Raw genomic sequence first — 16,298 nt, 5'->3', positions numbered from 1 at the left:
CTTCTGCTAGTTGGTGAGGGCTAGCATACAAGGAGGTGGTGTAATAGGCAGTGAGACGTAGTGATGGTGACAGGTATTTTCTGACAATAGGCTTCTGTGGGTACATACTGTATACAGTACACAAAGCTCCGGCAGGACCTGGACTTCCTGTTCTAGTACAATGAGGCGGTTGGGAGCCAGGGCAGCGGGCACAACGGCTCTGCTCTTGTGCAGTTCTTCATTCGGTTATTTTCAGCTCTGGAATCAATGTAAGCCTGTTATGGGTTTACACAAATTGATTCGCTTACATTCACATTGGTCATAAGATGGCGAAATGTTAAAGAGGTTCAGAGAGACACGTCCAACGATACAGCCGCTGGTAAAGGCAGACCGGTTATTATATGGTACCCTATAGAAGGGCAGCCTATATCATGACAACTCAGCAGAACCTTCATACCTGATGTTGTACTGCTTGGGTAATGGCATGTGGCGAGCATCCGGTGATTGGGGCTACGCATGGATCTGCCTGCTATACGCAGCGGCCAGCAATCATTGACAAGAGGCAGGGAGAGTGGCTGCTCAAGAACGCATCATTGTTTTTCCTTATTAGCCAAATTACACAATATTTTTTGTGGAGTTTCATAAATCATGAAATATAGGCTACCCTTCATTAGGATGGCATAATCTATCATTTAGCTTGAACCTCCATGGAATCCTAAAACACAGAGCGCTCAAAAACAGATGGAAGCTACTAACTCGTCAAAAAAGACTTGTAATTCGCATTCTGACCCCTGTCCGACACAGCTTTCCTGCAAGTGCAATAGGTCAACCAGCAGTGGGAGAGGAAGGGAGCAGTCCACTAGAACCAAGTGAACTTTATTCTATGGGAAGTTACAATTATTTCATAGTGAACTTTTTTTTTTTTTTTTATAATTTTTTTTCCCCACTGGGGCCCGTGATTGGCTGCAGCAGTTCAGTGTGAATAGGAACCACTCACCCTTAAAAGGAGTTGTCCAGTTGTAAGCCATTAATGGCCTCTCTGCAGGACATGTCATCAATAATAGATCAACAGATATCTACCATCTAGGACCCTGCCAATCAGCTGAGCTGCAAATAGCTCCATTCTCACAGCTGTGGGCAGTCTTGCTACTACGGGCATAGTTTCAATTCAAGTCCATGGGAACTTAGCCCTGTTCTCACTGCAGTGGCCAGACTCGGCCATACAGACTAAGTTCCTATAGATTTTAGTTGAAACTTTGCCTGTCGTACCAAACCTGGCCACTGAAGTGAGAACGGAGCTGTCTGCTTTCAGCAGAAATCAGCTCAGTGGATCAGCATATCAGCTCGATGAACAGCTGATCTATGAGAATCCTGGGTGGCGGACCCTCTCCAATCTTCTATTGATGACCCAAATCTAAATCTAAGCCTCTAATAGTTTACAACTGGAGAACCACTTAAAATATTTGAGAATGCAGCAGTTTTCTTTGAGTGTACAGATGCAGCAAAGTTTATGCATGCCTTAGTCCCAATGCACACGGGCGGATTATTGCTACGGATTCAACCGTAACGTCTGTCCATAGCATGCAATGTAAAATGATTCTTCCATGCACACGAGCGGAAATCACTTGCGATTTCCGCTCACAGAGGAATAATCACAGCATGCTCCATTTTCGTGCGGGACTCGCGCGGACGGCTTCCATTACAGTCAATGGAATCGTCCGACCTGCGTCAATTCCACGAATCCGCGACATTGCGGCATTCTCTGCACTGCGCATTTGCGCCAGCCGACACAGCCGCAGAACACAGAAGACCAATCCGCACAGGTACGCAGGGGGTCACCGGCCGCCACAGGGTCCGATTCTGCTGCGGGATCCCGCATGCAGAATCAGAACCGGCCATGCGCTCTCGGCCATAACGAGTTATGATAACTTTCTGCATTATACCCTTTCAATGACTTCACAAGGCTTCTTGTGTCAAGATCAAAGAACAGCAGCTTTTTAAATTACTTAAGCCAACTTGTCACAGAAAGTTCTTAGGGTCAAAAGCTCCGCTCCATCTGTAGTAGGAGAGAGGCGTCTCGGGTCTAACTTCAGCAGTCGGATCTGCTATGTGTACGAGGGTCGCAGGGCAACACAACCAGTACGGAACGGAGGCGAGCCAACTTTTTTCCCTCATCCAAACTAGTCAGAAGTTTAGCATAATGTGTACAAATGTTACACAATGTGAACACCGCTTAGTCCTAGAGCCTGGAACATGCTTGTTCTGCCCCATTAATTTTAAGTGCCACTATATCAACACTTTATAGCCGTCTCCCTCTACGTAAACATTTAACAAAGGGTTAATATTCTGCTTGAGACGTCACAACACTACATAATACATTTATGTAAAGGGGTCATCCAGCAGCAAAACAGCTCAGCCTTGAATACGTCATCTAAAGAACAGAGCCCTTACTAATAATACAGGAACGACACTCCGATCCGGTCCTCGGTCACATGGTACAGGAGGGGGTGAAGCTTCTTTCTGTGCTGGGACATGAGGACAAGGCACCACGTGACGAGGCCTCCCTCGCCCATCCATGATGGCATGTCACCAACCACAGAACCTAGTTTGGCAGCCTGAGCAATAACATAAGCATGGGCCTAGTGTGCCAGTGGTCAGACAAGATGAACATGTCATATTGAATGGGGACAGGGGGTGCGGAGGAGAGGGTGCTTTGGTGCAGGTAGGTGAAGGATGTGCTGTGAGCATGATGGGGGGGGGGGGGGGGGTGAGGCTGCAGATAATGTTGGAGACAACTATGAGCTGCAGGCAGCAGGGAGAAGTTATAAGGAGAAGGAGGAGTATACCGATGCGTAAGGGCGCCTGCACACGAGCGGGAAGTCCGCGGCGGGATTACCACCCCTGGAAGCTGCCATAGGATTGTGTTAACAAAGGCAATCCTATGCAGACGGCCGCGATTTGGCCACGCGAAATCTCGCGCGGCAAACAAATCACGGCATGCTGGCAGAGCCCCGCACAGAAACGTCACTCACCGGCCGCCGGCCCCGCTCTGCACATGCGCCGGCTGCCCGGCAGCTGGCACTTGAAAGAGTCGGGGCCGCGGGAGAGGTGAGTGCCCGTGCTGCTCTCTGCAGACACTCGGGTCGGGTCCCGCTGCGAGAATTCTCGCAGCCGGATCCGACCCGGCCGTCTGCAGACGGCCTTATAAGACTGACTGGTCCATCACTGCGGCTCCTGCTGAATGCTTATCTAGGACATCTTTAGTGTCTGGTCTAAAGACTAATATACACGCAACAATTATCATGTAAAAGTCATTCAAACAACCACATCTGAGCGATAATCATTACATGTAAACGCTGCCATTGTGCGTTTTTGGGCTGAATGATGATTTTAGGGTGAACTTAAAATCCATCATTCAGCTTCAGAGAGATAAAGTATCTCTCAACAGACTGCATGCTGTGTTCTCCGTGGGAGACGGGAAATTACATTGTATTCTGTCAAATGCCCCGATGAGAACAATGCAGCTGTGTGCACAGCTCCAAACAGCTCCAGTGCCTATTAACACTTCATGCAAAACGATCCTTAAACTTTCAATTGTTCAAAAGATTATCTTTGTGTGTAAATGGGCCTTAAGTTTATGCCACCTATCAGTTGGCTAAGTTTTGAACCAGTTTTGACATTCGATTTAGGGTGCTTGTCCTGGCACGCAAGGTCGCATTTAGGCTACGCCATCCTGTCCATTCAATCGTGTCCCCTTTCCCACAAAGACATATCCCGTATTTCAGATGCAATACAAAAAATTTAAAAATAAAAATCTACAAAACATGTCCCATATGCAAAAAAACATTAGATACTTGTCTAGTACAATTTATACCAGAAAGCTGGCACATTTTCCACAGTACATCTGCCCCAGTGTGTCTTTATAATAACAATTACATTCATTGGCAAAAAAATTCATAAAATGCCCCCCTAGAAGGAGTTGTCGGAAGAGAATGAAACTTTCTCTGTGCAATTGTAACGTTGGTATAAGTCAGTGTTCCCCAACTCCAGTCCTCGGGGACCGCCAACAGGTCATGTTTTCAGGATTTCCTCCGTGTTGCACAGGTGATGTAATTGTTGTCGGTGCCTCAGACATTGCCACAGGTGTTCTTACCATAGGATATCCTGAAGACATGACCTGTGGGGGTCCATGAGGACTGGAGTTGGGGACCCCTGGTTTAAGTGATTACAGTGTCAAAGCAGAAGCATCATTTATTGAGGAGGACTAAACTGAAGGGAGGCTCTAGTACCCTGCTGTACCGCCTCTAGCTTGGATACAGGGTGTGCTGGGTGTGTGTGTGGGGGGGGGGGGGCATGGAGCCTCTAGTACCCTGTTGTACCACCTATAGCTTGGATACAAGGTGTGATATGTGTGTGTGTGGGGGGGGGGGGCATAGAGCCTCTAGTACCCTGTTGTACCACCTATAGCTTGGATACAAGGTGTGATATGGGTGGGCATGGAGGCTCTAGTATCCTGTTATACCGCCTATAGCTTGGATACAAAATATGATACCGACGTTCATGGAGGCTCCAGTACCCGGTTGTACCGCCTCTAGCTTGGATACAAAATGTGATACAGGTGGGCATGGAGGCTCTGGTACCCTGCTGTACCACCTCTAGCTTAGATACAAGATGTCATATGCGTGGGCATGGAGGCTCTAGTACCCTGTTGTACCGCCTATAGCTTGGATACAAGATGTGAGACGGTCAGGCATGGGGGCTCTAGTACCATGTTGTACCGCCTATAGCTTGGATACAAGATGTGAGACGGTCAGGCATGGGGGCTCTAGTATCCTGTTATACTGCCTATAGCTTGGATAGAGGATATGATACCGACGTACATGGAGGCTCCAGTACCGTTGTACTGCCTCTAGCTTGGATACAAGATGTGATACAGGTGGGCATGGAGGCTCTGGTACCCTGCTGTACCACCTTTAGCTTAGATACAAGATGTCATATGCGTGGACATGGAGGCTCTAGTACCCTGTTGTATCGCCTCTAGCTTGGATGCAAGATGTGATCAAGGCTGGCACGGAGGTTCTAGTACCCTGTTGTACTGCCTCTAGCTTGGATACAAGAGGTCATATGGGTGGGCATGGATGCTCTAGTACCCTGTTGTACCGCCTCTACTTTGGATACAAAATACAATATGACATAGTGGGTGGGATTTGTATGTCAAAGGCAGTACACGTAGAGGACACCGAGACCAAATGTCCTCCAACCAAATGCCTGGAAATTGTCCCAACAGTAACAAGGGCCTGTAACGACGGTGCCACCCATCTCTGGATGGCAGACAACAAAATGGTTGGATCTGCTTGTGCTCATGGAACGATCAAATGATCCTCTCTACTGGTGGTTTATGGAGGATATTCTAAGCCCGGTCGCGCATCCACTAATCCCAACAGTCTGGTCAGAACGGCCCAGGTGGCGGGTAAATTGGCAATACGACAATCCAGGTTTTCGTATTCCAATAATGCGCCCCCTCTCAAACTCTGCTAACTTGGCAAAATCTCTAAGTGCATCGTAGAGACGTCTAGGGGTCAACAAGCTCTACTCATGTGGGGGAAACACAGGTCACTGCACACGAGGAGCCTCTGAGAGCCTTTGTATAGACCACAGGTGGAACCACTTTTAGGACCTCAGGTGGCAAGACCATTCATCTAATCACCCCACAACTCTCATCATTTGTATATCTGCCTGAGATGGAACTGCATGTCGCGTTTTGCAGTAAAAAAAAACAACTTCTTCTAGCGCCATGATTTTTATTTATTTTTTCGATAAAGTGTATTTAAAATTTAGCAAAAAAAATGTATTTGGCTCCTGAATTTTTCAGCTTAGGAACCAAAGGCACCTAGCTAACTTGGGTAATTTAGTCTGGAGCACCAATATGTCCATTTCAAAAACATACAGAGCTGCAGTGTAAAGAATGGAGTAAGGACAGAGCAGCAGCACGGACCTCTGCAAAGAGAAATAAAGCCAAAACATTACCCTGATCGTGTTCACTGAGGTTTTAGCGCGGCTCTAAATAAATATCAGCTAAGTCGGCTGTACTTGTACAATACTTATGTGGCTTTTCTTCTTCTTTCAGCATACACTAAAATGTCTTTTTTAATCCATTCTAGTTTTTTGTCATTTTCTTCCAGGACCATTATTTATCCTCTGGCAGTGAGTGAGGGATAATGTGCTGTAATAAGAATATTAGATTCGGCTTTCATTGAGCAGCATTAAATCAATCTAAGCTGCATTTGTTCTAGCCTCACACCTCAGGATACTTGGGGGTAATTTCATTATTGCAATTGTGAAGAGCAAATGTCAAACAAAATCCAGGAATCTATTCCCTGCCTGGAAGGTGAAGCAGGGAGCCCGCACCTCAAGACGGATGTAAAATTACTCAAAAGTGGGTTCAAATGATATCCGGCAGCAGGTTTTCATAATGACTTTAGGTCCTCGGTTATAGAGTCGTCTTACCATCACGGCATCATAGAGGGATGCAGATATAAAATGGAATTAAACTTTTTTTTTTCCTAGCCCGGCGGTAAACGCTGCAGAATTCCACTGATGGCATCACTGTGGGCATTCCACGGCATTCACAGTACAAACCACCGTGCAGAAACTTTCCGCTACTAACCTGCAGATTGTACATCTACAGCAGGTCTATTTATGCTGCGGGATACAACCCTGGAAAGACAAGGGTTAAAGACAGTACCTGATCCACAATTTAAGACATGGCCATATCCACCCCATTTAGGCTATGCTCACATCTGACATACAACGAGGGACGGAAGAGTTCTGCATGAAGGCCTTTTCCTTCCGGTAACTGGCGGGCGCCTGAAGGGACTCCATGCTATTCAATAGTTTTCAGGCAATGCGAGTAAATGAAAACGCAGAATTGTGAAACCAATGATTTCATTCCCACTTGCGATGTTATCACTCATGCGACGTGGAGTGAAAAGAAAAATATTTTTAAAATCGTGTCATGTGCTATTCTTCTGCATTTTGCTATTTTTTTTTTTTTTTTTATTTCCCATGCTTCACTATGGAGCCTCTTTTTTTATGGCATCGCAGCGCATGAACTTGCAGTTTTCGGATGAAGCCTTTTTAATATTAGAAACTCCTATTGACTTTTGTGTGAGAAAATCCCAGGCGGCAACAACAATGCAGGATTACTCTCAGGAAAAGGCATCGCTGGTGCTAAAAATCACCATGGCAACCAGAGACCTAACAATGGCTTTCCAGGTACAGAAACCTATTATGCCTTGACAGAAGCCGGGTCTAATAGGCTGTCAGTCTGCAGTGCATTACGTAAGTAGAAGAGATTGCATCTTCAAGTCACATACTGAGATTATTGAAGCCTCAGAGGGGCGATCACTGGCCTCGGCATGAATGGTACATGGCCACTGTGGTCAGTAACTAGCCACACGAGCGATACATGACTGCGGCAGCCTCTTAGAGGAGATTACCTGGACAGAGGCCATTGGAAAGGACAGTTTATAATAGGCTACACTTGGTTTCTGCTCAGCTGTCTGGCATTTTACAGGAAGAAACCGCGTTGGGTGCAGCGCCATTTCCTGCGGTATTTGGTGCCTGATCTGTGACAACCTCTGAACATGGGTCCCAACACAGATGTCATCCCGGCCCAAGGCTTTTTTTTCTCCAATTTACACCTTATAAAGAGAGGATAGCAGATAATCTCTGAAACACCCCTTAAAAAAAAACAACCATGAAAGACAAAAACCTGACATTAAGAAAAAGAATGCTGAGTGTATCAGATCGCGCTCCCATTGGGGGCCACGGCTGCGTGGGATCACAGCCACAAGCCCATACCCACTATATAGATACTGCACCAAGTCAGATAATAAAGTTATCATGTTACTTATAAGGTTTGGTAGACACTACAAAACATGAAATAAAAAAATAAGTTACATTTGCAGTTTGCTTTTTTCTTCTTTTTATAAAAGAGCCCTCCCCAAAAAATAATAAAAGTTATAGAAAAGATTATATATCACAATAGAGCAAAAAACAAGCCTTCACACAGCTATGTCGATGAAAACAAATATCTAACAGGATGGTGGCACATTGCTTTATCTGGTGTCCTGGCCTGACCTCGGGTCTCCTGACCTGAACCCTGACCTCGGGTCTCCTGACCTGAACCCTGACCTCGGGTCTCCTGACCTGAACCCTGACCTCGGGTCTCCTGACCTGAACCCTGACCTCGGGTCTCCTGACCTGAACCCTGACCTCGGGTCTCCTGACCTGAACCCTGACCTCGGGTCTCCTGACCTGAACCCTGACCTCGGGTCTCCTGACCTGAACCCTGACCTCGGGTCTCCTGACCTGAACCCTGACCTCGGGTCTCCTGACCTGAACCCTGACCTCGGGTCTCCTGACCTGAACCCTGACCTCGGGTCTCCTGACCTGAACCCTGACCTCGGGTCTCCTGACCTGAACCCTGACCTCGGGTCTCCTGACCTGAACCCTGACCTCGGGTCTCCTGACCTGAACCCTGACCTCGGGTCTCCTGACCTGAACCCTGACCTCGGAGCTCTTCTGTATTACAGATGCAAAACAGCGGTCAAAATACCGGCCTTGATTTCATTAAGAGCACTTCTAAGCGCTGGCCACTACGCGGGTGCTGATTTTGCCCCAGTTGTATTTTTGGCGAATCCAACGCGGGTTTTAAGCCTTGTATTTCACAGTATAAATCCACAACATAAATGGACATACTGCGGGTTTAGAATCTGCAATGTTTTTCAAAAACTCTGCGGATTCGGTGCAGAAAATTTCAGCTCTATGTGACGGAAATGTTATTAAATCCCCTCCCCATGAACGGACAGCGTTTAATACACAGCCCCACTCTGTAGAGGGGATAAATAACATAAAAATCACTCCGTGCACGTCTGTGACGTCAGCATCCTGGGCATGCAGAGTGCCAACCACAGCCCTACGAGATCTCTGCCGGCATGGGCAGCAATGCTACAAGCAGCGTTGTAGAGCCGTGTGAATGAGCCCTTATGGCCTGTGAGGGCGGCCTTATAGCTCTGGGATTAAGACAAGGAAAAAAAACGCAGTAAATATTGGTAGTCATTAAAGACTCTTTATTTGTCATTGATGACCAATCGCCTGATCAGGCAATTCCCGTGGCCACTGTCACTGCAACCAGTGCAGGGAGGAGACGGCGCTGACTGTGGCAAAGGGTTGGAAGCTGCGGCCAGTAATGGTTCCGGAATACCTCCTCAAAGCCCAAAATAGTTGGGTCACTAGAGGGGTGAAAGATCATGCAGGATTAGTAAAGAAGGTCTAGAATTGACCACCCCTATTCTCCAGCTGGTCTGGTATTGCAGTTTTTGCCACATTATCAGATAACCTGCCACCAAGTATTCATCTGTTCTAGATGAACACAAGGGCACATGCTGCCCGCGCACTGCCACGTAGTGGGGATTTACCTACAAATCCTAGTTGTTGAGAGAACACTACGAGACCGGACGCAGAGCTTTATAAAGGAATCCCCCACATCCCTAATCGTCCCCGGCCATTACAGTACTGCGACAGACACGGAGATTTCAGCCACTTATTCTGATCACTTCTGACCTTTTTGAAAACATATGTTTGAAAGTGTGCAATGCGGGCGAGAGGAGTCCGGCGCGGCTCAATAATATTCATAGTCACCGGTCTCGGCTGCCGTACCCCGCAGTATGGTGAGGTGGAGAGTGAGGGATGCTATACACAGACAATGGTCGGACATAAGCAGCGTCATGGCTGAATCGGTGTGACTGCAGGGTGTGGTTGATGGTGGCTAGCAGGGACCGCACAATAGGTCAGGGGGCATGTCATCAGGCGGAGTACAGTACTGCAAGGCTTAAAAAAAATTAAAAATTTTACCGGCGCAGCTAATATTTTTCACGGACATTGGAAAAAAAGATAAATTTTTATGGACTGCCCAAAAATTTCTGGAGGGATGGCAACTCTGCCGGCACCTGGCGACTAACAGGCACACACTCAGAAAACACTACAGGAATCCGTACATATGACGGGCTGCAGGAGTCTGCGTATGTCACTAGACTGTAGTGCCCACAACCCAGGGGCCACCAGAGACCCCACAGCTTCCTTTTGACAGTTTTTGTCCCCCCCTTTTGTCAAAATGCACTGTGGCCGGATGTTACTTCAGCCCCTTTATGAAGTGGCCTCTTTTGGCCTTTAGGCTGTTTGTTTCCTCCATCCTTCTTCAGCCTTCTGATTTGTCGAGTAGGACTATGGCGATAGAAGTTTTATATAGTTTTTCACCGCAATATTCTGAGCCATTACATTGTTATTTTTCTATTAAAAGGCGCTGTCCACAGACACGCTTTATGGATAACTTTCTCATCGGCATCATTTTGGAGTAAGACCTTTTTATTACTTTTTGGGGAGATGCCATTTACAAAAAACAGCAGCTCTGTCTTTTGATGGCATCCTCCGGCAGGTTAACCATCATTTTATAGCGTGGGTCTTTACGGATACAATACCAATTATATCTATCTTTTCCATAGTAAATGTTATTTAGTAGGTGAAGGATTTGGGATTTTGTTTTTACCATAAATTGTAAACATTGTATTAATGTTTTTATTTTTCAGTTCCACTAGAGGACTGGACCCTGCAATCATAATACACTGTAATACTTCTACACAGTGTATAATGTATAGGCCCCCTGCACACGGGCGGAAATTCTGCGGCGGGATCTCCCACAGAATTTCCGCCCCTGCCCACCTGCATAGGATTGCATTACAAAACGCAATCCTATGAAGGCGGCTGTGATTTGTCCGCGTGAAAATACACACGGAAAACAAATCGCGCCATGCTCTATTTCTGTGCGGGGCTCGCAGAGGCCAGCACAGAAATGTCACTCCCCAGCCGCTGGCTCCGCTCTGCACATGCACCGGCTGGCCGGAAACCAACACAGCAAAGAGCCGGAGCCGCGGGAGAGGTGAGCGCCGCACTGGTCCCTGCAGGGGCTCGGGTCCTGCTGTGAGAATTCTCGCAGGGGATCCGACCCGGCCGTTTGCAGGCGGCCATAGTGTATTGAGCCCATCAGTGCAATGCTGACTGGCTTTGGCAGGTTCTAACAGGTGTAGTAAGATGGCAGACCTGCGGGCCATTGTTGGCTTTCTACCTCTGTTTAATGACTTAGGTCCTGCGGTTCATAGCAACCACTAGGTTGTTAAACGGCTGAGATTAGCAATTACCACCAACTCCAGCCTTTGCAACAGGAAGTCAGCTGCACAGGCTCAGCTCCGGGGTCTAAGCCATCCCAGCTCCTTACATGTACACCGACTAATGTGAACCCCTTAGCAGCACCACCAAATACATGGTGTAGTCATCAAGGAGTTAAAGTATACAGAGAAATATAAAAAAGGATTTGGTTAAGTAGCTTTTAAAGCTCCGCCTGCTGCAGGTAAGGAGAGGGGTTTTTTTTGTTTTTTTTTACAAGACTTAAAGATTATAGGGAGGGAAAAAAAACATACAAAAAAAACAAAAAAAAAACGAATTAGAAATGTACTAAAGTAAAGAACACTATAAAAAAATAAACCTTCATGAAAAATTCTTCAAAATGTTTCAGGAAAAAAAAAACATGTTTGTTTAAAGGGATTTTCCAGACAAATACTACTTGTGACCCATCCTCAGAGTAGGTCATCAATAGTTGATCAGCTGGAGTCCGCCAATTGGGACTCTGGACAATCCGCTGATCAGGAGCCTGCTGTCAGCGCCACAAGTAGAACCTGTGGCTCCAACCCGTGTCGGGGCCCATGCTTCAAACTGCAGACTGGAGTCTCATTAAATCAACGGTAACTGCCTGCAATTACAAATGCCAACCACTACACAAGGGTCGGAGCAGCAGCTTCCACTTCAACCCCTGTGTATTGCAATGCTGACAGCAGGCGCCCGATGACGTAATCAGCCGGAGTCCTGAGCAGCAGACTCACACAGCCGTTCATTGGTTCAGTGAGCACTGGCTCTGATTGGTTCTCAAGCGCCACGGCTCAGCCAATCAGAGGCAGTGCTTACTGGAGGCGGTTTTTTTGAAAATCCTGACCAGGAAAGCCTTGCCTGAACACTGAAGACAAGAGCCGGAGACGCAGAGAAGACCTTCACTGGAGCCTGGCAGTGCCGCTTAGGTGATGCATTTGTTTTGTGTTTTTTTATGCAGTTAGGGCTTCAGTTTCAAGCTCCCCCCTCCGTCCCCGAAAATCCGGGCAAAAAAGCACTACAAAGTTACATGACTTTGCAGCAACACCAAATCGCGATATCGCCGCAAGAAAAAACAGCATACCGCACAGAACACTGATGCGATTACGCTGCAGTTCTCTTGCGGTGATATAGCGTCGCTCGTGTGCGTCGGGCCTAAAACACATAAAACCCGCCAGAAATACTGAGGATTATTTACTAATACGGTCTATTAGACAGTGCAAACTCACACTAGACAGCCCGCAGCAGGTCTGCTGAGAGACAAACCTGTGGAGCTTTAGGGCCGTCTAGTCTCCACTGAGACCAACCTTCCATTGGCTTAGTTTTGACGAAAATTGTGCAAAAATTTTGGCCTAATTCGGTGTTTTTTCACAGATAATTGATGCTACACCTGCTTTTTATGAAGCAACGCCTCTTTGTCAAAGACAGCAAAAAGAAAGTTTAAAAGTGTCTAAAACACAGAGTATAAGTGGCATAAAGCATGCTTGACAGCTTTTGGGTGCAATTTGAGCCAGAAAATGGTTGAATTTTCCATAATAAGTAATCCCAGGTAACATCAGGAAGACGCCCGCCAGGGTCCCTCACCAGCGATCAGTGATCACCGCCACCCTGCTGTACGGGACACTTGTGCCCTACTACTGATGCCCTACTACAAGATATGTCTCCGCACTACTCGGTCGTCGGGGGCCAGGGCTGTGGGGTCGGAAAATATGTACCAACGCCGGCTCATAAGAAAATCTGAATTAGATAGATAGATAGATAATTCAATGCCAAGTGCAAAAGTAAGTGCACCCCTATGTAATGTAACTTCCCGGTGTCGTAGAAGTGTGAAATTTGGCGCGAGCAATCTTTAGGTTCTAAATGAGGATGGGAGGGGTTGTACATTCTGCAGAGGGACATCAGTACATGCAGTCTGAGGAGAATCTAACACTCCTCTATATGTATACATATTTTATTCCTCGGTTCCTCAGAAGTAACGATGACTTCACAAAACTTTCGGTGCGAACAACAGGTAAACACCTGTACCAAATTAACTGGGGCGAAGCCGGGTATACCAGCTAGGCAAGTAATTGTATTGCACATGCTTCCGTAAGCTCGCCGGCGGCGGTGCGCAGTACAGGGGTGCGTTTACTTGTATTTCTGGCGAGGCTGCTCAGCAGTGACACAGGGACCAGCAGCCCGGCTAAGAAGGGCTTTTGGGCATTTTGCATTGGTGGCAATGGCTGATGGGAAGAGGGGTGTAGAATAAAATATAAAAATCCCCCCCTTCCCCATTCTGCGTGCTCCTCCCCCTCCACGGCTACATTGACCCACATGACCTCTGCAGCCAATGGCAGGCCGGCAGGGGCATCCCGTAAACCTATGGGATTCTACTATATAACATACATAGAAAGAACTCGGAGAACCTGACTAGTCGGAGGTTTGGCTTACAGATTCCAACGGTCAGCTGACTGTGGCGCCGCGGGCAGCACATAGCGCTGTCTGCATGGCACAACCGGTTTGGTCCTACAGTCTTACTGGCAGACCCCCCCAGAATGCAGCTCATCAGCACCCCCCCAGTAACGCCTGCATCACCTCTAGTAGCTTCACACCACAGCTGCTGCAGAACCTCAAAAGGGACATTCCAGCCCACTAAGCACTGATAGGTGTACTGTGTCATTCTACAGGGAGCACCTGCTGCAGAACCTCTTACTCGCAGGGCAGAGAAAGCAGCACGTCAAGGACTGCCAAAGAAGGTGTGAAAGCAGTGGCCTTGTATACCCCGCAGCTGTGACGTCAGCATGGAATGTATATAGTCCCCCAGCATGCAGGACGGGCTCAGAGAAGTTAGAGGACATGGCCGGCTTACCGTGACGGGCTGCTCCTGTAGGCTCCCCACAGAGAAGCAGTTATCCCCCGGGTTGACGGCTCCGGTCAGCACCTGGTGCAGATTCATGGTCCAGCGGCCGCATAGAGCGACAGGGGGTCAGCACGGCATGGGACGTCACTGCTAGTCGGGCCCTCTGACAACACTGCAGGCACAGGACAGCTGCCGCCGGCAGGGAGCAGGCTACTGAGGAGATCGCAGCGGGCAGCACAAGCCAGACACTGAGGTAACCACTCTCTGCGCATGCGCCCGGCTCTCACTGCACCTTCGCTGCCGTCATCAGTGCGCCAGCTTCACCCTCCGCAATCCCGCTCAACCCGCCCTCTAGCGGTGAACCGGTCACATTGGAACAGGGGAAAAGTTAGGGCCGGGTGCCGGAAGGTCGGCTCTCATTGGATGCCTTGGGATTTTTTCATTGAAAGGCGGGGTTTAAGGTGACAGAAATGCGCATGCGTAGTGGCTGCGGTGTCACGTGGGTAGTTGCTGTTCTGCTTTTGTGTTGTGGTTGCAGTCCTGTGATGTGGCTGCCTTGTGGTGTGGCAGATGTGACTGCTGTGTAGTGTAGTGTACTGCAGTGTAGTCTGGTCACGTGTACTGCAGTGCGGCCATGCTTTATACTTCATTGACTGTTGCTGCAAAGTTTGGAAACGCTTGTTTTGTGGAAATATGTGTTTGTGTTAAAAGTTAACCCCTTAGTGATGTCAGCACATCTTTTAACTGGCCCCAGTCATTAGGGCTTTATTCACATGGGCGTATATATGCAGCTATCTACCCGGGTAAATACGCCCGCCACCAGAAAGAATGCGTTGGATTCAGCTGGCACGGGTAAATAGTGCATATATATAAGTATGCTCATGTGAATAAATGAAGGCTTCTGTAGCTGATCCGACCCGGTGCCCAGCCGCTGAGCTCTGCCTACCTGACCCGATGTCAGGTAGGGTCAGATGTACCAGCTGGCGCACATGCGCAGTACAGATGTGACCGCGCCGTCGCTAGGCAATAACATCTATATACGCCACAATAGAGAACAATGGACTCTTCCTTGCCTATATAAGCAGCAAAATATAACACGCTGCCTTCTTTTTTGGCCTTGTGTATTATGCAATTCATTAATTGCCTGCAAGTTACCACACGGGCGCATAGAGCCCGCGTAATATGTGGCAACCATAAGGTCATGTGAGACCGGCCTTAGAATAAAAAGATTTATTTTTAATTATTTTTTATTCTGCTAAAGTAGTAAAAAAAATCTTGGTATCGCAGTAATTGTGATGATGCAGATACGAAATGTTAATACCGGTATGTTATTTTTACCAAATAGTGAATGTCTTAATACAAAACCCCCAAAACGATGCCAGAATTTCTGGGGGAGTTTCTTCATGCACCCCAAAAAAAATTTAATAAAAGTTATACAGCACATTATCTGTACCCCAGAATGGTGCCATAAAAAATACAACTGGTCCAACAAAACCAAGCCTTTACAGCTATGTCAATGAGTTATGGCTCTTACAATGCAACACCGAAAATCACTTGGTCCTTAATCCCTTAAGGACCAGGAAGTTTCGGTATTAACCCCTTAATGACGCGGCCCTTTTTTTTTTCCATTTTCATTTCCCCCCCCCCCCCCTTAAAAAAATCGTAACTCCTTTATTTATCCATCGACGTCGCTGTATGAGGGCTTGTTTTTTGCGGGACAAGTTGTAGTTTTCAATGGTGCTATTTAATGTACCATATATTGTACTGAGAAACTTTAAAAAAATTCTAAGTGGAGTAAAATGAAAAAAAAAACTACATTCCACCATCTTTCAGTGCGTCTTGTTTCTACGGCGCACAAACTCACCAAAAACGACATGCAACTTTATTCTATGGGTCGGTATGATTACTACAACACCAAACTTGTATAGTTTTTTTTTTTTTTTTTTTTTTTTTTTTTTACTGTACTACTTTTTTTTTCAAAGACCTTTAATTTTGTAAAAGTATCTTCTGAGCGCAATAACTTTTTTATTTTTCCGTCAACGTAGTTGTGCAAGGGCTCATATTTTGCGGGATGTCCTTTAATTTTTGTTAGTATCAATTAGGAATACATACGACTCTTTGATCGCTATTTATTGCATTTTTGTTTGGGAGACGGTGACTAAAAAAGTGCATTTCTGCCGGGTTTTTTTTCGGACGACGTTCACAATGCAGGGTAAATAAT

At 47.0% G+C, this 16,298-nt stretch overlaps 1 protein-coding gene across 1 annotated transcript in view; it reads right to left on the bottom strand.

Moving 5' to 3' along the window:
- DMXL1 (Dmx like 1) overlaps positions 1 to 14,342 on the bottom strand; it is a 111,397-nt gene extending 97,055 nt beyond the window's left edge. Inside the window, exon 1 of the mRNA XM_066603097.1 lies at positions 14,087 to 14,342. Within this exon, the coding sequence (XP_066459194.1) occupies positions 14,087 to 14,173 (87 nt within the window). The 5' untranslated portion in view covers positions 14,174 to 14,342. The remainder of the gene's footprint in view (positions 1 to 14,086) is intronic.
- Positions 14,343 to 16,298: the final 1,956 nt, after the last annotated feature.

This window comes from Eleutherodactylus coqui, chromosome 5, assembly GCF_035609145.1.
Source record: "Eleutherodactylus coqui strain aEleCoq1 chromosome 5, aEleCoq1.hap1, whole genome shotgun sequence".
Taxonomy (NCBI): domain Eukaryota; kingdom Metazoa; phylum Chordata; class Amphibia; order Anura; family Eleutherodactylidae; genus Eleutherodactylus; species Eleutherodactylus coqui.
This window is presented reverse-complemented; position numbering and strand designations above follow the sequence as displayed.